The 27,180-nt window shown below is 28.9% G+C and overlaps 9 protein-coding genes across 9 annotated transcripts; 5 read left to right on the top strand and 4 right to left on the bottom strand.

Annotated features, from left to right (window-relative positions):
- Window positions 1–118: 118 nt before the first annotated feature.
- Window positions 119–984, bottom strand: OCT59_004065 (uncharacterized protein; the record flags this gene model as incomplete). The annotated part of the gene is made up of 3 exons (XM_066148038.1): window positions 119–209; window positions 279–408; window positions 897–984. The coding sequence occupies 3 exons, from the start codon at window positions 982–984 to the stop codon at window positions 119–121; spliced, it is 309 nt and encodes a 102-aa protein (XP_065996677.1).
- A 632-nt stretch (window positions 985–1,616) lies between these two features.
- On the bottom strand, window positions 1,617–2,123 carry OCT59_004064 (uncharacterized protein; the record flags this gene model as incomplete). The annotated part of the gene is made up of 3 exons (XM_066148037.1): window positions 1,617–1,738; window positions 1,796–1,835; window positions 2,037–2,123. The coding sequence occupies 3 exons, from the start codon at window positions 2,121–2,123 to the stop codon at window positions 1,617–1,619; spliced, it is 249 nt and encodes an 82-aa protein (XP_065996676.1).
- A 607-nt stretch (window positions 2,124–2,730) lies between these two features.
- OCT59_004063 (uncharacterized protein) lies at window positions 2,731–3,636 on the bottom strand (the record flags this gene model as incomplete). Its single annotated transcript, XM_066148036.1, has 6 exons — window positions 2,731–2,888; window positions 2,997–3,081; window positions 3,153–3,248; window positions 3,314–3,403; window positions 3,478–3,504; window positions 3,634–3,636. The coding sequence occupies 6 exons, from the start codon at window positions 3,634–3,636 to the stop codon at window positions 2,731–2,733; spliced, it is 459 nt and encodes a 152-aa protein (XP_065996675.1).
- A 771-nt stretch (window positions 3,637–4,407) lies between these two features.
- Window positions 4,408–5,736, top strand: OCT59_004062 (uncharacterized protein; the record flags this gene model as incomplete). Its single annotated transcript, XM_066148035.1, has 4 exons — window positions 4,408–4,715; window positions 4,818–5,092; window positions 5,157–5,565; window positions 5,640–5,736. The coding sequence occupies 4 exons, from the start codon at window positions 4,408–4,410 to the stop codon at window positions 5,734–5,736; spliced, it is 1,089 nt and encodes a 362-aa protein (XP_065996674.1).
- Window positions 5,737–6,451: 715 nt separating this feature from the next.
- On the bottom strand, window positions 6,452–8,437 carry OCT59_004061 (uncharacterized protein; the record flags this gene model as incomplete). Its single annotated transcript, XM_066148034.1, has 3 exons — window positions 6,452–6,897; window positions 6,961–7,738; window positions 7,814–8,437. 3 exons carry the CDS (start codon window positions 8,435–8,437, stop codon window positions 6,452–6,454), a joined length of 1,848 nt encoding a protein of 615 aa, XP_065996673.1.
- A 524-nt stretch (window positions 8,438–8,961) lies between these two features.
- OCT59_004060 (uncharacterized protein) lies at window positions 8,962–9,755 on the top strand (the record flags this gene model as incomplete). Its single annotated transcript, XM_066148033.1, has 4 exons — window positions 8,962–9,025; window positions 9,100–9,451; window positions 9,544–9,659; window positions 9,724–9,755. 4 exons carry the CDS (start codon window positions 8,962–8,964, stop codon window positions 9,753–9,755), a joined length of 564 nt encoding a protein of 187 aa, XP_065996672.1.
- A 161-nt stretch (window positions 9,756–9,916) lies between these two features.
- On the top strand, window positions 9,917–10,207 carry OCT59_004059 (uncharacterized protein; the record flags this gene model as incomplete). The annotated part of the gene is made up of 1 exon (XM_066148032.1): window positions 9,917–10,207. The coding sequence occupies one exon, from the start codon at window positions 9,917–9,919 to the stop codon at window positions 10,205–10,207; it is 291 nt and encodes a 96-aa protein (XP_065996671.1).
- A 3,118-nt stretch (window positions 10,208–13,325) lies between these two features.
- OCT59_004058 (uncharacterized protein) lies at window positions 13,326–13,929 on the top strand (the record flags this gene model as incomplete). The annotated part of the gene is made up of 3 exons (XM_066148031.1): window positions 13,326–13,328; window positions 13,399–13,515; window positions 13,606–13,929. The coding sequence occupies 3 exons, from the start codon at window positions 13,326–13,328 to the stop codon at window positions 13,927–13,929; spliced, it is 444 nt and encodes a 147-aa protein (XP_065996670.1).
- Window positions 13,930–16,887: 2,958 nt separating this feature from the next.
- OCT59_004057 (uncharacterized protein) lies at window positions 16,888–20,464 on the top strand (the record flags this gene model as incomplete). Its single annotated transcript, XM_066148030.1, has 6 exons — window positions 16,888–18,150; window positions 18,224–18,643; window positions 18,718–19,467; window positions 19,533–19,917; window positions 20,003–20,072; window positions 20,146–20,464. 6 exons carry the CDS (start codon window positions 16,888–16,890, stop codon window positions 20,462–20,464), a joined length of 3,207 nt encoding a protein of 1,068 aa, XP_065996669.1.
- Between the last annotated feature and the right edge of the window lie 6,716 nt (window positions 20,465–27,180).

The following is a 27,180-nucleotide window of genomic DNA, read 5'->3' as shown; positions in this document are numbered from 1 at the left end:
CAATATTTACAACTTACAACAACGATAATAAACAATTTGTAACATATTATATTATTAATATTTATTAACAAATAGATGAAAAAATATATTAGGAATATAAATAACATTATACAAAAATTTATTTTCCCCTTTTCCCTCGTCCCTGTCCCCTTCTTTGTCTTCTTTCTTGGCCTTCTTCATCCCTTTCCTCCCCTTCTAAACGAGTAATTCTAATAAAATAAAAGTGAAAAATTATATTAATTTAAGGAAACTTATTAGCAAAAAAGTTGATTACTTACTTTCTCTCTGCCTTCTTTAATTCATTATGTACCCGCAGCAATTCTCTCTGGTCATCTCTGTAAGCCCGATCCATACCATTCACTTGCTCTTGAAGTTCCTGCACCTTTTTTTCCAATTCCTTTATGTAATCTAATGGGGAAAAAAAATTGGTTAACTTGATCTATGTGCAGCTCGACCAAGCGGGTTTCTCCATCTTAGGTTGACACTGATACTAAGGTTGCTTGCCGAAACTTAGGGGTTTAGGCAAGATGGCGTTTCGCCAAAAAGCGAAATTCTGCCGAAACTATATTAAAGTTATATTAAAAAACTGGCAAAACTTTGGAGAAAGGCGAAACTGCCGAAACTTATTATAAATGCCGAAACTGCCGAAACTCTGCCAAAACTATAATAAATCTATAGTAAAATTTTGACGAAACTAATCGTAGGATTTTGAAGAGGTTTAGACAAGCAACCTTAACTGATACCGCTTAGACGTCCACAGATTCGTTTTAGAACAGACGTCCACAAGTCACCTTTAGAACAATCCAAAGACGTCCACAGGATCATTTCAGGACAAACGTCCACAAGTTCTCTTTAGAACAATCTAAGCCCCCAGGATATCATAGAGAGGAACCCACCTGCAACTACCTGACGAGCACTTCCTCTCTTGCTCTTAATGCGAGCAATTCGTTTTTCCTTCGAACGTTGAGAGCGGTGTCTGACCATCGTGAATCTATTATATAAATTAAAAGTTATTCCTATCATTAAAACTATCTCGGCAGGCTAAAACCTTCCAAGCAGACCACAGTTTTAGACGTTACGAAAACTTAAAATAATTTTTACGTAATTGGATTGTATATATAGGAAAAAATGCGTGAGAAAATACATGTTTCAAAAAGAAGGATTTTAGCAAATATACGAGAACGATAAGATCTGATGAATTTTTTGTGAAATGGGAAAAATGGGGACAAAGAAAAGTACAAAATTAATTACAAACAACGTGCTAGAAACTTTAATCAGAATAGTACAGTATGCCGATCTGGTTGTTAACTGAAAGTAAAATTTACTTTTTGTCAGTATTCGTATTTTATTTTATAAATTATACAAATATTAAATAAATGAGCTATTAGTAATTACGTAAAAGTAGCAGATCTTGTTTGACAAACTCCTTTTCTCGTGAAAAAATAATTTTTTTTCTCACAAAACTTGTTTCGTATGGGAAGATATATCATTTTTATTTCATATGGGAACATATCATTTTTTTCTCCCATCAAAAAAAAAAATTTTTCACGTAGTTCTTTGGGGAACAGAATAATTGGGAGAACTGAATTATAATAACATATAATTTATTAACAAAATTATTCATTTTCTATACATTTGCAATTATTTTCTAATTTATTTTCTATTTCTATTATTTGGTTTAACTTTTGTTGATATAATTCAACGGCAAATGTTTTTTGCCGTTTTAATTGTGTAATTTCTAAATAAATGTTAGTAATTGATATATATTATTTATACAATAATAATTTGTAATTACCTTTATCTTTATTTTCAATTGTTTCGTTTAAAGAGTTGACCTAAACCAATTTTTTAATTAGAAACCAGATAACAACCGAATACAATTATATACTCCATCTTTTATTAAACCCTCCAAAAAAAAATAAAAAAATAAAAAAATAAAAAATAGAAGAAAAAAATAAAAAAAGCTATCTAAAAGATCTGAAAAACTACGGGCGAACCTAGTAACCACTCTAGGCGATTCTCAAGTGTTCACTCACCTTATCTCTTTTTCTTTTATTATTCGAAAAGGATTTATTTTTTCGTTCTTGTAATTTATTTTGACTTCTTTTGTGAACCATCTTCATTTGTAAGTTATCATAATTGAAGGGAAAGGTATTTATAAGATTTAAGCGATTTTTTAGAACAAAAAAGATTAAATGTGTAAAATTTCTTATCAAAGTAATTTATAGTGTGTAGATTATTTATTAATGATTAGAACAATTAAACATTGCGTAATGAGGCGTGGACAAATTACACGTTACACAATTCAAATTATTTATGCGGAGGTAATCTAAACGTCTTCAAATTTTTAATTTAATTCGAATGAAATGCCGAATACTGATATAGTGTATGAGAAGATGAATTAACCAATAGTTTATCATAACAAGATTTATTGAACTAATTAAGTCAAAATTATGTATGATTCGTTTTATACAAGAACGAAGAAATTGTCATCTCCGAGATCAAGTTTATTTATTTACTTGATTTTGCTTTTCTTCCTCTTTTTTTGGGGACATTATTTTGATTTTCTTTGTCATTTACACGTTGTTTCCGGACCCTTTTTGGAGGATCACTTTGAACTTTTTCATTAGTACGTGATTCTGGAGGCCGGACCTGAACTTGTTCATCAGTACGTGGTTCTGGAGGCTGGATCTGAACTTGTTCATCAGAAGGCTCAACTGGAGGCCGGATCTAAACTTGTTCATCAGAAGGCTCAACTGGAGGCCGGATCTGAACTTGTTTATCAGAAGGCTCAACTGGAGAAGGAGGATCTTGTTGTGCTTGAGGAGATGGTAGAGGACGGTCCTGTAATGCTGGAGAATTTTGTGGTGGAACTCTTAAATTATTTTCTAATTCATTTTTTTTTTTTTTCAGATAATAGCTTATTATAAATAAAATGAAATAATTAATTTCTACTATAAACCAACTAGGTATAAATAAAGTTATTATTAACTTACGTTTATTTTGTATAGTACTAACAAGCATCTCCTTTACAGCCCAATCGGCTGCGGTTATAGGGAAGTCAGGAGCCTTTTTTTTAAACTATAATATAATAATTTTTAGTATACTTCAAAAAAAAAAAGAAATGACGAAAATTAAAATTTAATATTTACAGAACGAACTATTTGTGCAGTTATTGTATGCTTTTGACTCCTATAATCGGCGGTAAAATCTACATTCTTTTCGTAGAGACATTCTCGCATTATCTCCTATTACAAAAATTTACTATTAAAAAACAATTTTTATCTTTTATTAAAAATTAATAAATAGTTACCAAATAAGCAAGCCAGCGTTGCTTTTCATTTTTTAATCCTAACGCATCTTGTAAATTATATTTAGACGTAGGCTTATATATGGGCCTGAGCTATAATATAGTAATAAAGTAAGAATTTTTGATTATAGATTATTAAAAATATTTTTATATTTTTACTCTTATACCTCAGTTTCGGGTGTTTGTTCCATTTTCTTAAATTTTTTTAAAAAATGCGTAAAGAAATGAAGAATCACTAAAGATAGCATGTATTTATACTTTATACTTAAACGTGACGCGACTGACGTGTTGTTTATTTTTATTTTTTATTGATCGCGAAATACCATTTATAGTTGTTCGACACCATTTTCTGATTTTCTGTCCTGATGGTCTGACAAAGTGCCTCTCCAAAAACTGACTCATTACCCCTGTGAATAATATATTACGACTCGTTTATGCATCAAAAGCCCAGCTCGAGGACACTAAGGAGACCAGTATCAAACATGTCTAATAACCGATATAACTTTATTTTAGGTTCTGACTGATTGAGAGCCTTGCGAACAATTGGTGAGAGGGAGTTACCTTTAAATATAACTTTTGCATTTCACTGTAGTGTTGGTGTCATAAAAAAAAAAATATCATGAAAATTATATTATGAAATTATTAATGAAAGATTATTACAAGTATTAGGACTACATTCTTGTCAGTATTAACACGGTTAAATTAACTTCATTGATAATAATACATAAAATATAATGATTCAATTTATCGGTCATCAGTACGAGCGTTACTCATAACACAATCTCTTAATACAATTAGTATGGCTTTGTATGAACCGTTGCTCATAATAGGCTTTGAACAATTATTATGGCTTTTATATGAACCGTTGCTCATAATAGGCTTTGAACAATTAGTATGGCTTTGTGTGAACCATTGCTCATAATACAATCAGTATAATTATTACGAATATTGTCATTATTATATCATCTCTAATAACGATACACAATCTTGTAACACAACCTCTAACTTTAATGCGTAAATTTAATACAATCATGTAATACAAACTATGTGATTGTTTATAAAAATAGATCGTTACATAAATTCTATCACGTTTCAAAATGCCATTTCTTTGTTCTTGTCGTATTTGTAAAATAAATTCTAAAGATGGTAACGGAAAGTGGTTGTCTACTAGAAAAACTTTTAAAAAACATCAAAAAAGAGAAAAAGCAAATATTGAAAAAATTAATGAATCTGAAGCAGAAAGCGGATCAGAAACAAAAAGCGATAGTGAATCAATTTCAAGTTGTAACGCAGCTGAAAAAAGAAAGTTCGAAGACGATGAATCGGATAAATCAGATACAAGTTCAGAAAGCAATGTTTCAAATAACGATCATGTTCCTGTAATTTTAAAAGACATACCAAAAAGGTAATTAATTAATTGTTTTATAAAAAAAAGTAAATTTTACTTTTATTAAACATTATTGTTATAATAATACTTTAATAATCATCAAAATCATGTTAATTGCAGATCAGAAGATTATGATGATGACGATAGCGATGAGCCATTTCTTGACAACGAAGATTATAATAATGGTAATCCAATTCCTAATAACGAAGATTACGATAAGAATAGTGATAGGCAAAGTCTTGATAATAAAGATTGTGATGAAGAAGATGATAAAGGAGACATAGAAACTGAAAGTGATTGTTCACAAACAAGTGCATATATTTCTGAAGAGAATGATGAATTAACAGATGATGATAAAGAATTTGAGAAATCTGAAATGACAAACATAAACGATGGTACAGTTAATACTATGTTTATTGATTTTAATTTTGATAGAATAATAATATTTATTTATTTTAGATGAATTGATTCAAGGTTTACGTTTTTTACATACAAAAGTACTCCATTCAATATCTGACATCGCATTCAACAAAATACTTGATAATGTTAATTATAATTTAACAATTTATAAGTTGAAAAAAAAAATCAATAGCATAGTTCCTTTTGAACCTCATAGATACAATACTTGCAAAAACAGTTGTATTGCATTTACATCATCATATGAAAATTTAGCCAGTTGCCCTATTTGTGGTGAAAACAAATTTGATGATAATGCCAAACCTGTAAATACAACATTTTTTTTTTCGGTAAAAGAACGCCTAATAATTCAATACAAGAATAAAGAAAGAGCCGAAGAATTACAATATAGAAGTAATTATTCCCAAAACAAAGGAGAGGAGGAAATATATGCTGATATCTTTGATGGATTGTGAGTATAATTTAATTACTAAAGTAAATTTTTTTTTTAAAAAAAAGGCCATTAAAATATGTTTCTTTCAATAGGTTATATAAGGATTTATTACAAAGGGGTTTTTTTAAAGATGAACGGGATATTGCACTATCTGAGACATGTGATGGATATCAGATTTTTGAACAATGAACCGATGATTGTTGGGTCATCTTATTAATAAATAATAATCTTCATCCTTCTATTCATGTAAAAAAAGAAAATCTATTGATAACAATGATAATACCAGGTCCCCGTTCGCCAAAGAATTTTAATTCTTTTTTATGCCCTCTTATAAAAGAATTACAAGAACTTGAAGGTATAGCTAATTTTAATATCTAATAAAAATGTATTTTTTCTATAATTGAAATTTTATTTTGTTAAATATTATCCCTTAAACTGTAAGCAATTGCGGGCAAATTTGCCCGCAATTTTACTACAAATTCAGCTCTCATCTATTTTTAGAAATAATTAAGCTATTTTGACAAATTTTTTTTCCCGATTAGATCAACATATAGATCACGTGATTACAATCATTAATTTACCGATCATATATTAAAAAATTAAAGATTACTCATTGATCAAATAATTGCACTTTTAAAAACAACCGCGAAATTAAAAAAAATTCTCTTTAAATTTGGCGATCTTATTGGGATTTGATCGTAGCTATCCAAAACCTTAATAAAATATTTAGAATTTATTATGATGAACAACATTTATTAATCGAGTTTTTTAACTTTAGGTACAAGATTTTGACTTTACATAGTACTTAAAAAAAAAGAACAATTTTTGTAAAATTTATGATAAAAGTGCAAAATAAATTTTTATAAAATAAAATGATTTAAATTATGAAAGCTTTATATTTATTTTAATTATTATCATCTTTTTGAGTATGATAATCTTTAAAACAACTTCTATTCTTATTACAGCATAAAGCTACACTGCATTTTATACAATATATTTGAGATTGAGGAGGATCTCTTTCTGCTTTTTTCTGAACTTTTTTTGTCAAATATTTACACCATATACAACTACTTCTTGCTTCTCTCCACTCTGGAAAATGACCACCTGGTGATAACCTTTCCAAAGGAAGTTCAAAATTTGATGTAACATATTGGTACCTTTTAGATGGCTCAATTTGAATATGTTCAAATTTATTTGTTAACTCATCAATATAGCTTCGTGTATGTTGCTTTTCTTCCTCCTCCAATCCTTCTTTAATTAAATCCCAAACTAATTGTAATCTAAATTCCTTATGTTCAATATTTTCACCACTTTTTTTTAATATTAAATATGAGTTAACAATTGCAGTATCTAATAACCAAAAAAATAATGGTATTCAGGTTCTTCTTACAGATAATTGAGTATTGTAATAACCTCGTAGTTGATCTGCAATATCGACACCTCCCATAAAATGGTTGTAATCATCTATTATTATGGGGATTGGTAAAGATTTTTTACTTGTACTTCCAAATATTGCTCGAACTTTAGTTGCATTAGTACTTGTTTCTCGTGGCCGACGTCTTATTCTTTCAATTCGATTTTCATCTCCATTAATTTGATGAATAGTTGAAAGCATGGTCACTGGGCCATTATCCATCCATAAAACAGCTAATACATCGTCAACAACTACACCAGATAATGTATCCCATTCTAATTTCTTATCTACTTTAAGAATTTGAGGAAAATTAGCACTATTTTTACGAACAGTTCCACAAGCTCCAATTTTTTTTTCACGTAAATATTTAAAAAGTTTAATGCTAGAAAAATAATTGTCCATATAAATGTTAAATGATTTGTTTTTTGGTAGTTGAGAAACAAGATGAAATACTTCATTTCCTACTTTACTTAAACCTGGCATTTGTTGAACTTCAGGTTGATTTTGAATTCTAAATGTAAAAAAAAAAGCATATGTATATCCAGCATCACAAAGAGAAAGAATTTTGTAACCTTCTGGTGTAGGTTTGTTTTTAATTCTAACTGTATGGACACTTCTACCAGAAAATCTTGCTATCATTTCGTCAATTGAAATGTTTGATGATGGAATACATACTGATTTAGAAACTGCCTGAATATGTGTCATTAAAGGATCCAATTTGGAATACCAAAAAGTAGGTGCAACTGTACAATCAGAAATATGTATGAAGCGTTTAATCTAAATAAATAATAATTTCAAATTAACATAAATAAATTAAGTAATAAAATAAAATAATAGATAAGTTAAAAGTACCTGTTCAAAATGAACTAATGTCATAAATGTTGTAATTTTATGTTCAGGATATCTGCTATCTCTATTCCAAAAGTCTTTAATACAAGGTTGTTTAAAAATACCAGAATAAATTAATATTCCTAACCAAATTTTAAATTCTTTTATTGTTAAATCTGTCCATTTACGTCCTTCTCCTGCATTTTTTGCATAAGCATATATATTTGTATTTTTAACAATAATTTTTATTTGTTCAAGAGAAAAAAAAAGACAAAATATTGAATAGGGTGATAGTAAAAGGAGTTCTCTTGGTAAAGCTACTGTAAATTCATGTAAAGGTTTAGAATGTTGAAATTTATTAAAGAAAGGTGGAGGTGGAAGTTGTACAGTCTGTTCATTATCACCATAGTCATGACTACTACCTCTACCACTACTACCACTGTCTCTACCTCTACCTCTACCTCTACCCCTACCCCTACCCCTACCCCTACCTCTACCTCTACCTCTAATATTTTCTTGAATTTCTTCTATTTCATTAATATCACCACTACTATCTATATTATCATTATCAGCATCATTTATTAATGAAATATTTCGTGAAAATTCAGCAATATAATCATCATTTTCATACTCTTGCAAGGCTTCCATCATAGAAAATAAAAAAAGTTACAATTAAATAAACAAAAAACCACAAATAAATAATTAACGAAAAAAACCAAAATTCTGAAGTGCCAACTTGCATGTTTATTTGCGTATTTATGCCTTAATTTTTAATGATTGGCAAAATAAATACTATAATTTCTATGGCCAGAATGTAGATCAATATATCTGCAAAATTATATGATGATCTGGCCAAAATTAAAGAATTAATTTAATGTTTATCATCCTAATTTAGAAATTGCGGGCAAATTTGCCCGCAAAACAGTTTAAGGGATAGAAGGAGTTCAATGTATAGATGGACGAACAAATGAACCTTTTATTTTACGCGCACATTTATTAACATGGACGGGGGATGTTCCAGCGTTAAGCAAAAGCTTAAACCTCTCTGGACACAATTCGTATAAAGGTTGTCATTTTTGTATGATAAAAGGGACTTGTCACCATCAAATAAACACATATACTATCCATCATCTGCTTTTTGCAATATAAGAAATCATGATGACACGATCAATATGGGAAAATTAATTGAAGAAGAAACGAATAAAGATCGAAAAGATGAAATGATCAGAGAAACAGGTATGATTTTCTTGAGAAAAAAAGTAAAAGTATACTTACATCTCTGTATTAATTATTATTACTTTACTATACAGGAATTAAAGGGTCTAGTGAATTGTTAAAATTACAAACATTATTATTTCCATGGTCTTTCCCAACAGATATAATGCATTTATTCTTCGAGAATGTGGCACCGTCAATGTATGCACATTGGAGTGGAAAATTTTTTTATAACAATCTATTATTGTCTAGTGATTATGAGTTATCAAAATCACAGTGGGAAAGTATTGGCATACAAATGGAAAAAGTAAAAAAAGATATGCCTATTGAAATTGGTCGCCCTCCACGTGACATATTTAAATATCATAATGGTTACAAAGCGGTAGAATGGAGAAATTGGATAATTTTATTTTCATTACCATTACTAAAGGTGTATCTGGATAAAAGGTATTTTAATAAAAAGTAAAAAGTTAAATTAATACATTTTTAAATTTTTTTAACTAATCAAAAAGTAAATTTTACTTTTCGTTACATAATAGGCATCTTCAAGGATGGGCAAACTTTGTGAAGTCTGTAAAGCTTTGTTTAGAACCTGAAATATCTGAATTGATGATGTACAAATTTTGCTTAAAAAATTTTCAGATTATTATGAAAGGTAATGATTTCTGTCTTATAATTTATAATTGTATAATAATTAAAATAATGATTAATTATTTTAGAGAGTATTATCAGAACAATGGCCAACGTTTAGCAGCATGTAAGATAAGTTTTCATTACCTCTTACATGTAGCAGATTCTATTAAATATTGTGGCCCTAGTTGGACCCATTGGCAGTTTCCTATGGAAAGGGTGTGTGGTATATTACAACCACTCATTAAATCAAAGATCAAGCCATATAGCAACCTTGCAAATATGCTTACTTTGTTACAGCAATTTTATATGTTACCATTTTTTTCTATCTCAAAAGCTATTTTCAAAGAAAAACCGCTAAAACAATGGAGTAAGGAACGGGTCTTTAGTACTGAAGGGTATGAAGAAGAATTTTATTCCCCTTTTACTCAATATTCTCTGCTAAGCCAAGAACACAAACATCTGATTAAATTTTACGAAGGATCAAGCAATATAAATCGTAGAGCTCTGGACGAGTCGAGTCAACTCGGGTCAACTCGCAAGTCGAGTCGAGTCGAGTCGAGTTCGATTTGAGAATTTTTCATTATGTAATAATCGATTCGAGTCACGAGTCAATTCCGATCCGAGTCAATTCCGAGTTAAATTCATACTCGACTCGACTCGATTAAACCCAGGTTAAATATTTTAAGATCTGCAATTACGTGAACTTATTTAAATGATCGATTATCTGATCATCTTTTTTTTTCTACTTTTGAAATGAGTGACAGTTTAGGCGAAAGTGCAGGTTCTTCAACAAGGACTTATAGCTCTGTATGGTCACATTTCACGTTAGTAGAAAATGATGAAAAGGCTCAGTGTAATTATTGTGGGTGAGTGTATTATTATTATAAAGTAAATTTGTTAATTTAGCAGTATACTGATTATAAAATTTATTTTAATAAGGATGACGTATAAAAGGACAGGTGGCAACACTACTAATCTTCACAAACATATGCAGAGGAAACATTCCAGTAAAATTGAAACAGAGGTAGAAAGCGGCGAAATGGACAAGTTTGTAAAAAAAGAATTACCTGTAAATGTTTATTTTCTTTTTTTTATATGTTGTATTTTATGCTTTTTATTACTTAATATTAATAAAGAAATTTAGCGTTATACTCAAGGAACATTTTGAGATTTTATTGTCAGATGGACTGTTTGTGATGACTAACCTTTTACGGCTGTAGAAAGTGAACACCTTAGACTTTTATTTCGTATACTTAATCCTATTGCCAAAGCTCCATCAGCAGATACTTTACGCAGCGATGTTATTGATAAATTTAATGAAGAAAGAAATAATATACGGGAGATTTTACAGGTATTTCATATTTGTTATTGTTAATTATTTTAATTTTATAAATAAATATTATATACTAATAATATTAGAATGCACCAGGTCGACTTTCATTCACGCTGGATGCTTGGACTTCACCAAGTTACATTCCATTTCTCGGAATAACTGTACATTGGATAAGTCACGAATGGGAATTAAAAGAAATCTTAATCGACTTTTGTAAATTATCCGGACCCCACTCTGGGGAAAATTTACACGAATCATTTGTAAAAAGTTGTGACGATATGAGAATTCTCACAAAGGTATTATTATTTACATTTGTTCTAATTATTTTTTTTTAATTAATTATAATTAACATTTTCTTTATTCCTTATAATATTTGATATTAAATTTATAGATTATAGCATGCATTACCGATAATGCTTCAAATAACGATACTCTCATGAAAGCATTAGAAAAAACTTGTAAAGATCGAAATATTGAATTCACTGCGTACAACAATCACATTCGATGTTTGGCACATATCATCAACCTAGCAGCACAGGACGCGCTTTCAACTTTAAAAGTTAAATACGTGGAAAATGAAAATGAATTATTGAATAATGACGAAATATCCTAAGTTGTTCCTAAGGTCAGTATTCAATATACGGTTAATAACTTATTTTTTCAAGAACTAATCTGAATAATGTATTTTATTTTCAGCTTAGAAAACTTGTTGTTAAGATTCATGCGTCTCCACAAAGACGAGAAAAGTTTTCACGTCAGTGTGAGGCTGCTCATTTACCCAATAAAGAACTTGTGGTTGATGTTAAGACGAGGTGGAACTCGACTTTCGAAATGATAGAACGTAGCTTAGAATTGCGAGAGGTAAATTTTATTACATAAAATTTATAGGAATTTGTTGCAAGTTCTAATTTTATTTTGTTTTATCAAAGGCGTTGGATAATATAGCGATAGCAGACAGAGATTTACGAAAATGGGAAATAATTGATGCTGAATGGGATTTACTTAAACAAATAAAAAAATTATTATATGTAATAAACTAATAATTTATATTGTTTAAATATTTGCCCAAATTTTTTATTTTTAATTTATCATATTATAGATATTTTTGCGTGCCACGCTTCATATCTCTCATGGACGATACCCTACTATTGAAAATTCAATACCAATTTTCAATTGGATTATGGATAAAATTGAAGATTTTGATAAAGAAGCAAATATTGATGAAATTGTAAAAAAAGCGGCCTGTAATGCAATGGAAAAGTTAAAAAAATACTATCAATATACTGATGGAATAATATACACCATCTCTACTAGTAAGTTTATTATTTCATATGGATTTTACATTTTATTATATGTTTTTATTAATTAATTTTTCTATTTTATGTTATTATTTTTAGTTCTTGATCCCCGGTTAAAACTCACATATTATAAGGATCATAATTGGGAAGAAAAGTATATCACGGAAGCACGAGATGATATTAAGAAGTTATATGATACAACATACGCACCAAGAATAGACCAAAATATTCAAGATGAAGATCTTACCGCTGATGATGATCTTCTCAGTCACATATATAAAAAACGGCGTACATCAAGAAATGAAAGTGAATTGGATTTATATTTGGGAAGTCCAATTGTTCCTGGCGAAGTAGATTTATTACAATGGTGGAAGGTATGCTAATTAAACAATTTTATAAATAAATTTTACAATTTAAATTTATTCTAATTTCTAACTACAGATGAACGAATCCCAATATCCGCACTTGGCAGCAATGGCGCGTGACTATCTTGCAATCCCCGGTAATAATATATCGTTTAAAATTTAAACCTTTTATTATTTAAAGTTATTTAATAATTTTAAATTTATTTAGCAACTAGCACACCAATCGAAAGGGCTTTTTCAGGTGGTACCGATCTTATAAGTCAAAAAAGATGCAGTCTCTCAGCTGAAACAATCTGTGCTTGCATGTGCTTAAAATCTTGGTGGAAAACAGTATTAAAAAAATAGTTTCAATCTATTTTATGTAATAAATAATCTATACGATTAAATGTATATAAAAATTATAAATAAAAATGCGACAAAAATAATCTTGGTTCATATAAAAGACTTATGTCACAGTCCAATAAATAAATAAATAAAAATGCGCGAGTTTAACCTGGGTTAAACTTGACTCGGTCAAGTCGATTCGAGTTCGGGTTAAAATATTGTTAAATTTGAGTCGGGTCGGATTGGAAAATTTTATAATTTTGACTCAACTCGACTCAACTCGATTTTGCCGAATCGAGTACGAGTTACCTTTTAACTCGATTTGACTCGACTCGTCCGGAGCTCTAATAAATCATAATGATTTAGAAATGGTAATATAAAGCTTTATTTTATTTAATTTTAAATTCATCATTACAATAACAAAATAATTTCGTTTTTTAGGAGGTTAATAATTATGGTGTAAGATATGGAAGATTAAGAACTTCAGATGGACAATATATTAGTAGCTGTTGTATAAAAAGAAATAATAAAATTGCAAGAAATAATTATTGTGCTCAGGTAAAATTTATAATCTTTGATTACTATCATTGCTATTTTTTTGATATAATTTTAATATTGATTTTATATTTTATTTATAAATATTTTTAGATAAGACGCACAATAGATAAACTTGCCCACAGACCTAATGCGCCTCCTCAACTCGTTATTGTACATATATATGGAATCGTAAATTATTATCTTGTCCATGAATTCAACCATCAGGTTTACATGTTAGCCTATGTACAATTAACATCAAAAATTGTAGAAGATGAATATGGATGTAAACATTTTACTCAATTCAGATCAAAAGAATTTATCGATGTAAGATGTTTAGATCATTGTATAGGTTTTGCTAAAATAGATAATAGATATTATATAATTGATAAAGAAAATGCATTTGATGACTCTAATTGGGAAAATATTGGGCATTGATTTCTTGCAGCAGTTCGCACTTATAATAAAACTTTTTATGTTCTAGTAAAAAACCCGATAATTAAGAATATTTGTTGTATATTGATTAATTTCTAAAAATAGCTAAACACGAATAAGATTATCCCATTAACTTTATTTGTATCTAAAAATAGTTAAACACGGATAAAGCGATGATGAAATAAATGAAATACCTATTATAAGCAAAACATTTCACTGTTTTTTTTATTTTACTTTTCTCTTTTCTGATAAAATATTGGTAATAAGTCTATGTTATTCTGGTAATAAGTCTATATTATTTATAAACTTACTGACAAAAAATATTTTACCAGGAATAAAGGATACAAGATACAAAACCTTGAATTTCTGGAATTAGAAAGTTTTAATTAACCCTACTTAGAAGAGAAGCTGACTATATTACAGGGAGAGACAGTATGAATACATAAATTTTCCACCACAATATCAATTATCCAATAGTTAGTTACTGTCGAAATTAATATTAACTGATTCTTTTATTTTTTCTATTTTAATGTAGCCGTGTCAGGTGTTAACTGTAGAGTGTAGACGTGTATAAGTATTTTTTTATGTTTATTAACAGGTATGCATCAAACTTTATTATATTGGATTTAAAATTAAATAATTAAATTACTAATATAACTTTTTCCCCTCTTTAACAAGTACATTAAATTAAATAGGTCCGTGTCGAGGTGTTAATTGTAGACGTGTATAAGTATTTTTTACTTAAAAATTATGTTTATTAAACAGGTATGCATCAAACTTTATTGTATTGGATTTAAAATTAAATAACTAAATTACTAATATAACTTTTTCCCTCTTTAACAAGTACATTAAATTAAATAGGTCCATGTCGAGGTGTTAATTGTAGACGTGTATAAGTATTTTTTACTTAAAAATTATGTTTATTAAACAGGTATGCATCAAATTTTATTGTATTGGATTTAAAATTAAATAACTAAATTACTAATATAACTTTTTCCCCTCTTTAATAAGTATATTAAATTAAATGGGTCTCGAGTTATTGTGTAATGGGTATGAAAAATAAGTTTTCCTAACTGTACCTTCTTTTCTTTATTTATTTTATTCTTTATTTATTTTCGTTTTATATAGTTTCAGAAATATGAAATTAAACATTTTACTTTACTATAGAAATTATTTGTATCATTGGTTATTAGCATAGCCTTTAAAATGTACACGAATTATTATTGAAATATAATCAAACCATATCGATATTGTATTTATATACTAAAAATATCATTATTATCAAATGTAAAAATGTAATTAAAATAATCTTTAATGCAAGTAAAAATGTATGCTATTTTTAATTAAAAGATACATAAAATATTATTTTATTTGAACTAAATTGACCTTTAAAACTACTAAAAATATATGTTATTTCTAATTGAAATATTATTAAAATATATGCAAAATACAATTGAATCATATTTATAATACACTGAAAATGGGCTTTAAATATACTTAAATATATATAATAACACGAAATAAAATTATCCTGAAATTAAGTAGAAATTAATGACATAAAATTTGCACTTAAAATATACTTAAAGAGGCAAAATTTAAGGGTGTTTTATGAGCTTTTTACATATTAAATACAGTATATTTAAACATAATTTTAGCATTATTTATGGATATAAATATCTTACATAAAATATACTAAAATTATATTTAATTTATACTTATAATATACATGATTATATAGTTAAATATTCTTAAAATTCAGTATATTTTCAGTATATTTTCAGTATGCGATTTTTCTTACTGGGCATGAGACTTAAAATAATTAACCATCATTTTAGAATTTTTAACTATGGTTTTAATTTCATCAATCTTTAAAACATTTCCAATTAAAAGATTAATAACATGAGAGTTATACCCAAAACAAATAACATTGAAATATTTTTCCTCAATTCGTCTCCATGCTGATTTCATTACACTAGTTATATCCGTAATAATAGCTGAAAATTTTTGAACACCAATAACTTCCATTTGTTGAATAATTTCACCTGAAAATATAGCATTAAAAAAAACTAGTTTAGAAGTACAAATAATAAAATTTTATACTGATTTTCGATTAATATTAGACCAACCATCAAAAACCATACAAAGAGTCTTTGCTTTAAAAATTTGTTCATCAGTTTGTAATTTTACTTCATCATAAATATCATTTAATAAATCTCCAGCAAGTTTTCTCCTATTTGACAACTTGAAGGATGGCCAAAGACATTTAAAAAATTGAATGACAAGTGGATTATCAATAAAGGCAAATAGTACTCCAGCTGAAAATAATGCTTATGCTAGTTGAAATTCAAGGTTGTCTTGTTCTTCTTCACTCATACGATCAACAATCTTAGATGTTTTAGTTATTTTAATTCGTTTTACAGGTATATTTGTATAAGTAGTATTTGGAGTAATAATTAGAGTGTAAATAGTACTAGTTGTAAAACCTTGTGAATTAATTTTTTTTAAACTTTGCATTATCCGGTGCTTCTAGACATTCTTTATCAAGATGATTTTGCATTCATACAGGGACAACTCTATTCAAAACTTTAGAACAATAATTACATTGTATAGTACGATGGGAATTATTTTTATTACTTTCTATTTGGTTTTGCGTAATAATAGTCCAATATTTCCAAATAGCACCTTTTTTTTAGTCATTATTAAATTGAAAAATAAAAAAAAATTATTGAAAAAAAGATCGATAAAAATCAGAAAATTAGTCACATGATTATGATTACTTCTTTTAATTGGCTAATTTATAATTAACCAAATTAACTGTTAATTAATCAAATTTGCTTAAGTGACAGATCGACACTTAACAGGATAAAATGATTGGCAACCTATAATTAATTTTATGGGCTTCGTTATTAATAAAAAAACTTTTTTTAGAATCTTGCGTTCTTTATTATACAAACTTTCTCAATGAGCAAAAAAAGACAGTATACAATAACCCTTTTGGCCAAGGGAATTATTTCAGAAGATTTGCATTACGGTATATATGCACGAAATTGGTGGGAATTATGTAAATTTGATAAAACTAACGCTAATTTGATACCTTATCGATTATTTATGTCTGTTAATTGTTATCTTAACAATAAGAACTTTGCAATAACAGTTCTTAATAATGAACAAACACAAAATCCATGTTTCCGCTGTGTTTGTGATGATAAAGATTCTGGAGCTCAGCCATCAGCTTCTGTAGCAATTAATGAAACGTATAACCAAATTTTTGGTAATAAAATAAAATATTCAGGATTAGCTGTTATGGGGTTTGATAATGAATCAATTGTTCATGAGTTAATAGCAGATGTTCAATTTATTCCAATATTTATTCGTTTAGATAAAATATTAATTGTGGTTAGTAAAATTGGTATTTCATCTTGTGAAGAATATTATGGTGCTGGTCCAGGATATCTTTCTACACTTATAACGAAATATAATGGTAAACAATCACTTTTTATACAATCTATACTAGAAGATGAATGTAGTTTGGACGTTTATTATGAAGGTATTAAATTATACCATAATAAGGATACTACGCCTAATAAAATTTGGGAGACTATTGGTATTCTCAGAAAATATGATGGAGTGACTTTATTTGGAATCACTAATTCATACGTTCAACAAAAATTGGAAGAATTGAAAAAGAATAATAATATAATTACTTGTACGAGTGATAATTGGGAAAATATTGATTTACTGAATCTTATATTTGAACAAAATATAAAAAAACGTAAAATTGCTAATACATTTTCAGATTGGTCAAACTTATTTACAAACTGGTACAAACAAACTAATACAATAATTCAATTTCCTGCAATTTTATTTCAAATTTATCCAGAAAATTATCAATTTCAAGAAAAAGAATTAGGTGCATGGCGAGCAATGCTTCGTGCCTCTGGTTGTATTAATATCACCCCATTTTCAAAAAAACAGCATATAATTGAATTTTGGACAAAGGCACCAGATCCTTCACCTGATAGGGAAAATCTAGCGAAACTTTTTGAATCAGGAATGCTAATAGTGATAGAAAAGAAATCTAACCCTGATAATGAAAATGAAACACCTTGGAAAAGTTTACAAAAAGCTTTAGAAAAAAATAAAAGAGGAGATGATGGAAAAGTTAGAATTCTTTCAATAATTGCCGAAAATTTTACATATAAAAAACTCAAAGAAAAGTTTGGGGTAAAGCCAAAATCTATATTTATTGAATTCACTATAAAATAAATCTTAAAAAAACTGTTATTATTACATACAGGTAGGAAATGATACAATTAATTCTGCACGAAAACATGCAAGACTTAATGGACCAGGAGCACCAAGCCTAATAAAACCAAGAAGAATTGTTAAACAAATGTCTGAAATTAAAGAAAAACAATTTCTAATATTTTTTCAGGATCGAAGTATAGTTGCACAAAGTTCTTACAAAGTGGATAAAAATGGATTGCCAATATTATATATGCGTGATCAAAAAACTAAACTGTGGAAAAAATTTGAAGAAACTTTTCCTAATGGTATGAAAAAGACATCATTTATGGGCCGATTAGCAAACTGTAGTAATATCAAATATCGAGATGATATGGGTGGACTTTGTCTCACCTGTAATGAGTATGGCTATACTCCATTTGAATCTTTAATAGCTATTGCACGCAATACATTTTCACAAAAAGATCAATTAGTAAGTAAATTCTATTTTGATAAATGAATTATTTTAGGTTGAAAAATATTATTTACCTTTTAATATATCCTCAGGATAATATATTGCGAAAAATTGATGCTTTAAAGCGGCGCCATATGCGTTGTGGTTATGAAAGAGAATTAGTGGTTGATGCTGATGGTACAACAAAACATAATCCTTGTATTTCCCATTGTTTGCCATATGCCTTTGGAAAATGTTCTGAAAAACATAATTCACGGTGCTCAGAATGTGATAAGTTTTTTGAATTTTTTGAATTTATGCAATTACATGTAATGGAAGATCAAGCCACTTCTTTAGAAGAAATAAAAGAACAATTGCAGTATTTTTTAGCCCATACAACGCGTAAAGTATACTTGAATGCTCAATTTAAAGCTACATTAACCACTCTTGATGAGCATGGTGCGTTACTTGTTGCTGATTATAAGATGAGAATTTTGCCAAAATCTGCTCGGGAAACTAAAGCAGAATTTTTTGGCAAACGTGGATGGACTCTTCACACAATTCTAGTTTTTATAAAAAAAAATAATTGCAAAGAATTAGACGTAAAAGCTTACGATCACTGGTCAACTGATACCAAGCAAGATGCTTGGTTTACTGCCTCCTCTTTTGAAGCTGTTTTTGAAACAATAAAACATAAACCAAAATGGATTAGAATAATATCAGATAATGGGGCACATTACCATTCATCAGAACTTATGGCTATAGTTGCGCATTGGAATGAATGGTATCAAATTGAAGTTCGTGATTGGCAATTCCTCGAGCCAGGTGAAGCTAAAACAACAATTGATTCCCATCATGCTGCAGTAAGTATTATAATATATATAGATATAGCAATAGATTTTATATTAAAATTACCATTTTCTTTTAGATTTCCCATTCAATCAAACGATATATTCGGATTGGATATGATATTCGTGATGGAGAGGATATAGTAGAAGCGGCTAAACATTTATCTGGTACATCACTAGCATATTTGGAACCAAATCGAAGTCAATTTGAATCTGAAAATGAAAATCCAAATAATGTTAGCAAAAAAGAACTAAATTCAAAACCAAGTGTCAAAACTATAAAAGGGATTTCAAATTTATTTTACTGGAAATGGCCAATTTCTGGCGAAATGATAGGCTACATATGTGCCCGATCACTTCCACATTTTGGTCCATGGAATAATTTTCTCCCTCTGCAATTGCAAAACTTTGTACCAAACCAATTGTTCGTCCCCATCCAAAGATTTCTGAACAAACTGAACCTGAGTCAGTTTGGACAATTCCCCTGCCAGGTAATCAATTGAAATAGATGTGTTTTTTTATAAATATGTTTGACTAACATGTTCTATAGACATAAATTCAGTTAGAATACCAGAATTCACGGATAATAACAATCGCAATGATGAATTAGAAGATGCAAGGTAAAGAAACATGTAAGCTTAAACAGACATAATTCAAAAATTGAAAACTTACGTTTTTTTTGCATTGAATCAGTTCTGTTGATGTGAATTTTCAATTACCTATGGGATGGGCGTTGAAAAGCAATCAAAAATTAGAAGGGAAAGGAAGGGGGAAAAGAATGAAAAAGAAGGTGAAGGAGTTGTTGAAGGGTTTTTTTTTGAATGGAAATCTCAACCAAAAGGATAAAATGTCGGCAAAGGATATGTATAATGAGCTGATGACATTTGTTGAATCTGGTGAATTGGAAGCTGAAGATGTCCCTAAGATAGCAATGATACAAAACTGGATTTCAGCTTACGCACGAACATTCAAAGAGCAAGCTACAGAAAATATGGTAAACAACATACTATAGCATAGTATAATAAGCAGATCTAGTAAATATTGGTAATACTCAATATATTAAGATAAAAAAATAAAAAAAAACGGCTAAATTAAAACTAAAAAAGGTTTAAAAACTAAATAAGAACCTAAATTAACTCATTTTTTGGTCGAAATTGTTGAAAAATAAATTGTCTAAAATTCGAATTACCAGAAATTTATGGCCGGAATCTCGCGTTCCTACATAGTAAAGTCGAAGCCGTGGAACTTTGGCAACTTCAAATTTTGCGAGTGGCTTAGCTAGGATTGTCACTATCGACTACCATCTTTAAAATTTGTACGTCATATCACGTGATGAGTCGACGATCTGGTAAAAAAGGAGTATTAGCCATTTTTGGCAATAATCTGCGTAAATCGGCATTATTAAATTTCTCCGGTTGAGTGGCGATCTGTCTCTTAATTATAATTAACCAAATTAACCATTAATTAACCAAATTTGCTTAATTATAATTAACCAATTTAACTGTTAATTAATTGCAGTTAATTAACCATGGCTAATTAACCTCTATCCCTAAGAGCAGATACACTATGAAAGACTTTGATTCTAATAAAGCTCTAATCAGTCCAGTTCTAATTAGGGTTGGTAAAGTCCTAGGTCCAGGACCTAAAGACTTAATCTTAGGACCAGATTTGCAGATCTTTAGGTCCGATTTTTTGGACTAATAAAGATTTGGTCCTAATAAGTCCTGGCCAATAAAAATTAAATATATATATATGCGCCATTATGCTGATATGCCGATATGCGCCATATTTCTAAAATTTAAAAATGAGTTTATTCAATTTAGATGACGCGTTTATTTCTGATATTGATGATATTGAAGATGGCGAAAATAATAATATATCATGTAAATCTTCTCCTTTATGGTCTCATATAACTTATAAGAATCCCACTCACTCAGTACCTGTATGCAAAAAGTGTAACTATGCATTTTCTATTAAGTCAGGTAACTCTAGTATTAAACACCATTTATTAAACAAACATAATATAGTAATTCCAAAAGTCAAGCAAACAACTTTAAAGTTTAAGTGTATAGATCCTTGGCCTGTAAAAGAAAAGTCAGAATGAGATGAAGTAATTGTTATTTGGATAATTTCTGAGCAACTACCCTTTAGTGTTGTTGAATGTGAAAATTTTATTAAAGCAATGAGTGTTTTTGACCCTCGCTACAAAGTTCCTGATCGCCATCAAATAAAAGAAATGGTTATCCAAGAATTTAATCAATGTCATTCAAATATTTATAAAGACTTACAAAAAATACCAAGAAAAGTATCATTTAGTGCTGACATGTGGACTTCAACTTTGAGTAGTAAAGCAAATCTTGGTATGACTATTCATTATATTGATCAAAATTAAATACTTCAGCATTTTTTGTTGGATATAATTCCTTTTAAAACTTATCATACAGGATCAATATGTCAACTGCAATTAGCAAAATTCTTTATGAATTTAATCTAGCAGATAAAGCTCTTGCACTTACAATGGATAATGAATCTGCTATGTTAGTATGTGGACGAATATTAACAGAAGAATTTGAACAAGATTTAAATAATCTTTCTTTTAGTCATTACCGTTGTTCAGCTCATATACTTAACCTTGCAGTTAAACAAGAAATGGAAATAATTGATCAAGAAATTTTGGCTGTGCGCAAATTAATGTCAAAAATCAAAAATTCAGTTTTATTATGTGATGATTTGCGTGAATTATGTATTATGGAAAAGCTGAAATACCTTCAACCTGAAATAGATATTGAAACAAGGTGGAATTTCACCTATTACATGCTTTATAAATTGCAACGAATGGAAACAGCATTACAAATGCTTGCAATCAAGCACAAAAATGTACGTGATTTAATGCCAGACGCTCACAAGTCGAAAAGTAAAAAATCAGGCATCAATCAGTCACCAATCGGGCACCAATCAGGTACCTGATTGGTGCCCGATTGGTGACTGATTGGCATTTTCGCTAAATACGTCGCCAATCGGGAGGCAGTTTGCTAACTTTTGATCCAGTGATCAGAAAAGAATGAAATATAGCTCATTGAAATCATCTCAATAAGACGAATCTAATGGTAGTAGAATCAAATTTTTAGGATTAATAGTTAATAAAAAATTAAATAAAATATAAATGATACATTTTCATTTTTATATTTTACTTAATTTCTCATCAAGTATTAATCCTAGAAATGCGATTTTGCTACCATTAGATTCGCCTTGTTGAGACGATTCCAATGAGCTATATTTCATTCTTTTCTGATTACTGGATCAAAAGTTAGCAAACTGCCTGATTGGTGACGTATTTAGCGAAATGTAATCAGTCGCCAATCGGGCACCAATCAGGTACCTGATTGGTGCCCGATTGGTGACTGATTGATGCCTGATTTTTCACTTTTCGACCTGTGGCTGCGGCATAGACTAAAATAAAGGTATTTATCTTTTTTTTTTGATATTTTAACGATCTTATCTACAAAAAATAAATATAAGTTTATTTAAATTAATGATTTTTTAATTGATTTTAATTTTAATTTTAATTTAAGGAAACAATTTTTGTTTTAGAACCTATTGAAAAAGCAACCAAAAGCCTCTCAGGTTCAATGTATCCAACAATAGGTAATGTACGATTCTACTTTAATGAAATTCGGGATCATCTAAAATATTGTATAGAAAAAGATGATTTTGATCAGTATTAATTAGCTGACTCAATAAAACAAAAAATTGAAAAATATTGGATAATTTTTGATGATGCGACCACTATTGCATCAATATTATATCCTGAAATCAAAACTTCACTTTTTGAATTAGGTAAGCCAACAACTAATGCGATAAATACCTTTAAAAATCAATTTTTCTCGTATCTTATCCAAAAACCACAATCACAAGTTTCTTTATATAAAGAAAATTCTACATCATCACCAGAATATTTTCAGTAACTAAAAAAATGTCAGTTGGAAGCAACTGTCAATACAAAACAAATATCAGTTAACTCTGATTTTGCAGAAATAGAATAATATTTAGCCCTATCCGTTGATGAAAATGTTTCAGCACTTCTTTGGTGGCAGGCCCATTCTGCTGAGTTTCCGGTACTCTCATTAATGGGGAGAGATTATTTGGCAATACAATCAACAAGTGTAGCTTGCGAACAAGCTTTTTCTGTTGCAGGGAATATAATAACTAAAACTTGAAATAGGTTACATTCAGAAACTGCTATGTACAAAAAGCTGGATTGATAATAATATTGGTGAAGAAAAATGAAATTTCAGTGTTTAATATGCATATGATGTAATAAATAAATGATTAACGGTAAAAATGTACTCATTTGTAATTTGTGTAATGATTAACGGTAAATGTATAAGCCACAATTTTATTAATTAAAATAAAAAAAAATAAGTTCAGATCGGGTTCGAATTAGGTTCTAGATTAAGTCTAGACCTGATCGGATCTAAGTCCTAGGACTTATTATGCGGACCTAGTCTTTAGGTCCACATGATAAGACCTATAGGTCCTAGGACTGAGACCGGACCAAGACTGACCTTACCAACCCTAGTTCTAATCCAGCAATTCAAACTAAAAATTCAGATTGGTCAGGTTTAAATTGATGTTTCAACCTGAACCAAAATATTCTGTCTGGTCCAATCTGTTTTCGGATTATAAATCTAATCTGGACTAAATTTTACAGATTAGACCAGACTGGACCAAATAAATGTTTTTGCAATGGTTTTACAGTCAACTCTCTTTATAGTCACACATTTGGGACAGTCCATATTTGGTGATTATAAAGAGATGTGACTATATAAAAAATTTCTTATATTAGTATATCATAATTCCGGCCAAAAATTAACATAATTTTAGCTAAAATTATACTCAAAACTTTATTGTATCGTAACTCCGCCAATATTAATCGTAGAGAGATGATCTTACCGCCATTCGATTCGTCTTGATGAGACGGTTCTAATGGTATAAAATACATCGAAATCCAATCACTAGATTAATTTCCGAAATTAAAAAATATTAATGGTTTTTGTGTAATAACTCTGCCAATATTGATCCTAGAGAGACAATCTTACTACCATTCGATTCGTCTTAATGCGACGAATCTAATGGTATAAAATACATCGAAATCCAATCACTAGATCATTTTCCGAAATTAAAAAATATTAAATGGTTTTTAAGTAGTAACTCCGTCAATATTGATCACAGAGAGATGAGCTTACCACCATTCGATTCGTCTTGATGAGGCGATTCCAACGAGCTATTAATCGTCTTTTTACAATCACTAGGTACTGAGAAATTTAGCAAAATGTTAAATGGCGCAGTAAACGTAAATCAAGAAATATAATAATGCCGATGCTTAACATTTTGTTGAATAACTCATCAGCCAGTGATCGCAAAAGGATAAAACTACCACCATTCGATTCATCTCAGTGAGACGATTCTAACAAGCTATGATACATCTTTGTACGATTATTAGATGCCAAGTTATTTAATATATTCTTTATATAACTGTGATTATAAACGGTTCTTTTTAATATAAGATTTTTGAGGATAGGTGTGATAGTGACTATAGATAGATTGTGACTATATAGGATAGTTTTTAATAATAAAGTGTTTTGAACATTCAACTGGTGTGACTATATAGTAGAATGTGACTATAACGGGAGTGACTATAGAGGGAGTTGACTGTATATTATTATTATTATTTTTTTTTTTAATGATTTATATATGCTTTATTGATATGTAGTTTATATACCATACAAACAAATTATCATAAGCTATATCCACCCAGTAGAATGCAATCATCAAAATATAGATAAGAATAAATATAGAAAAAAAATAAAAAATAATTAGTGTTGTATCTATTGATTATAAAAATAATTAATATTATGTCCATTGATTATATTATAGAAATTGTTGTTATTATTATAAATATTATTATTATTATTTTTTTTTTTTCCTCCCTTTTTCCTTTCAAATTTGGTAAATTTATATATAACTCCAATTTAAGTTTTTAATTATACTGTTGCTAAATCAATTATAACATTATTAACAACGTTTTTTGTCTTTTTATAAGCCTAACTAAACCACCAGTTATTATTAATTAATAAACACATTTGATCTTGAGCTTTTTTTCCCATTCTATAGCATTTTGATAATATGAGATTTTCATTTTTAAGTTTTCAAGCTGTACTGAATCCAATTCCAGTGATGTATTACCAAACTCTACCATTTGATCTTCCTGTGAATTTGCTATATTATTCTTCTTTAATTGTTGTTTATTCTGTTTTAATTACTTGATCTGTTGATGAGGAGATTTAAAATAACGATCTATATTTTCAGATTCATTTAATTTGTCTTTTTTCTGATATTTTTAGCCTTTTCCCATACATTAGTAGCATTACATCTAGACAACCAAATTAGTTCCTTAAAATGCATGATGAAGGAATCCAAAAGTGAGGCCAAAAATAAAATGTTTTTTGACTCTGAGAATCCAAATATTTGTTTTGATATTTTGGAAAAATTAGTGTCAATCTTAGCTTTCAAGGCCAGTGAGCAAAAATCAAAAAATTTTTTATCATCATGTTGTGTTCCTAGTATCTAGTTTAATTTCTTGTTTATAATCTTAGGTAGTGCTCCTAACAGATCAGATCAGATCAGATTTTACTTAGATTCAATCTGATCTGAAATTAATTAAATCTGATCTGATCTGATCTGATCTGAATCAGATCGGTTTAAATTTAATCTAAATCAGATCAGATTTAATCAGATTCAAATCTGATCTGATCTGATTCGAAACTGATTAAATCTGATCTGATCTGAATCTGATCTGATCTGATTTGAATCTGATTTGAATCTGAATAAATATATTATAAATTCTAAAGCTATAATTTGTAAATATGTAATTCGGCCAGAATTATGCACTTAACTCCGGCAGGAATTATTGAATTTCCTAAAAAGGAAATTTAGGTTACACAAAATTCCAAATTGGTTCCTATAAAAATCGATTTTGTGGAACGGCTATCGCCAAAAAAGGAAATGATCGACATATCCGTTTTGGCTGGAGTTTAAAATTATGAATTAATTCCAGCCGGCATTATGAATTCGGCTGAAATTATTAGTAAAATCAAATCTGATCAGATTCAGATTTTAAATAAGCCTAATCTGAATCTGATCTGATCTGATCTGATTTGATTTGAAGCTAATCTGATTTGTTCAGATCAAATTTTTTTTGATCTGAATCTGAATTGCAGATTAAATTTATCTGATCTGATCTGAATCTGACAGATCAGATTCAGATCAAATCTGATCAGATCAGATTTTTTTCGGAGCACTAATCTTAGGTGTATCATCTGTTGTATTACTCCATTTTTGAATTATGGAAATCATATCATTTTGCATTCTGCTTTTGATTATAGGCCATAAGTTCTTATTGGCCTCACATTCAATGAAATGATGTCTGTTTTCTTCTTTATTAGCATTGCACCTTGGACAGACAAACTCTTTGTATAGATTTGGTTTTCGCTGTAGAAGAATAGTACCTATAGGAAGAAGTTTAGCAAATAGTTTAACAATAAATATTAAATGCCAATGTTTTTTAACTGAAATACAATTAAACCCTTTATATCTATGAATTAAGTTCCAAGTTATATTCCAATCAATTGGAGTTTCATGTCCATTTGATTTTAACATTGACCATTC

The sequence above is a fragment of the Rhizophagus irregularis genome, chromosome 12 (assembly GCF_026210795.1).
Source record: "Rhizophagus irregularis chromosome 12, complete sequence".
Taxonomy (NCBI): domain Eukaryota; kingdom Fungi; phylum Glomeromycota; class Glomeromycetes; order Glomerales; family Glomeraceae; genus Rhizophagus; species Rhizophagus irregularis.
This window is presented reverse-complemented; position numbering and strand designations above follow the sequence as displayed.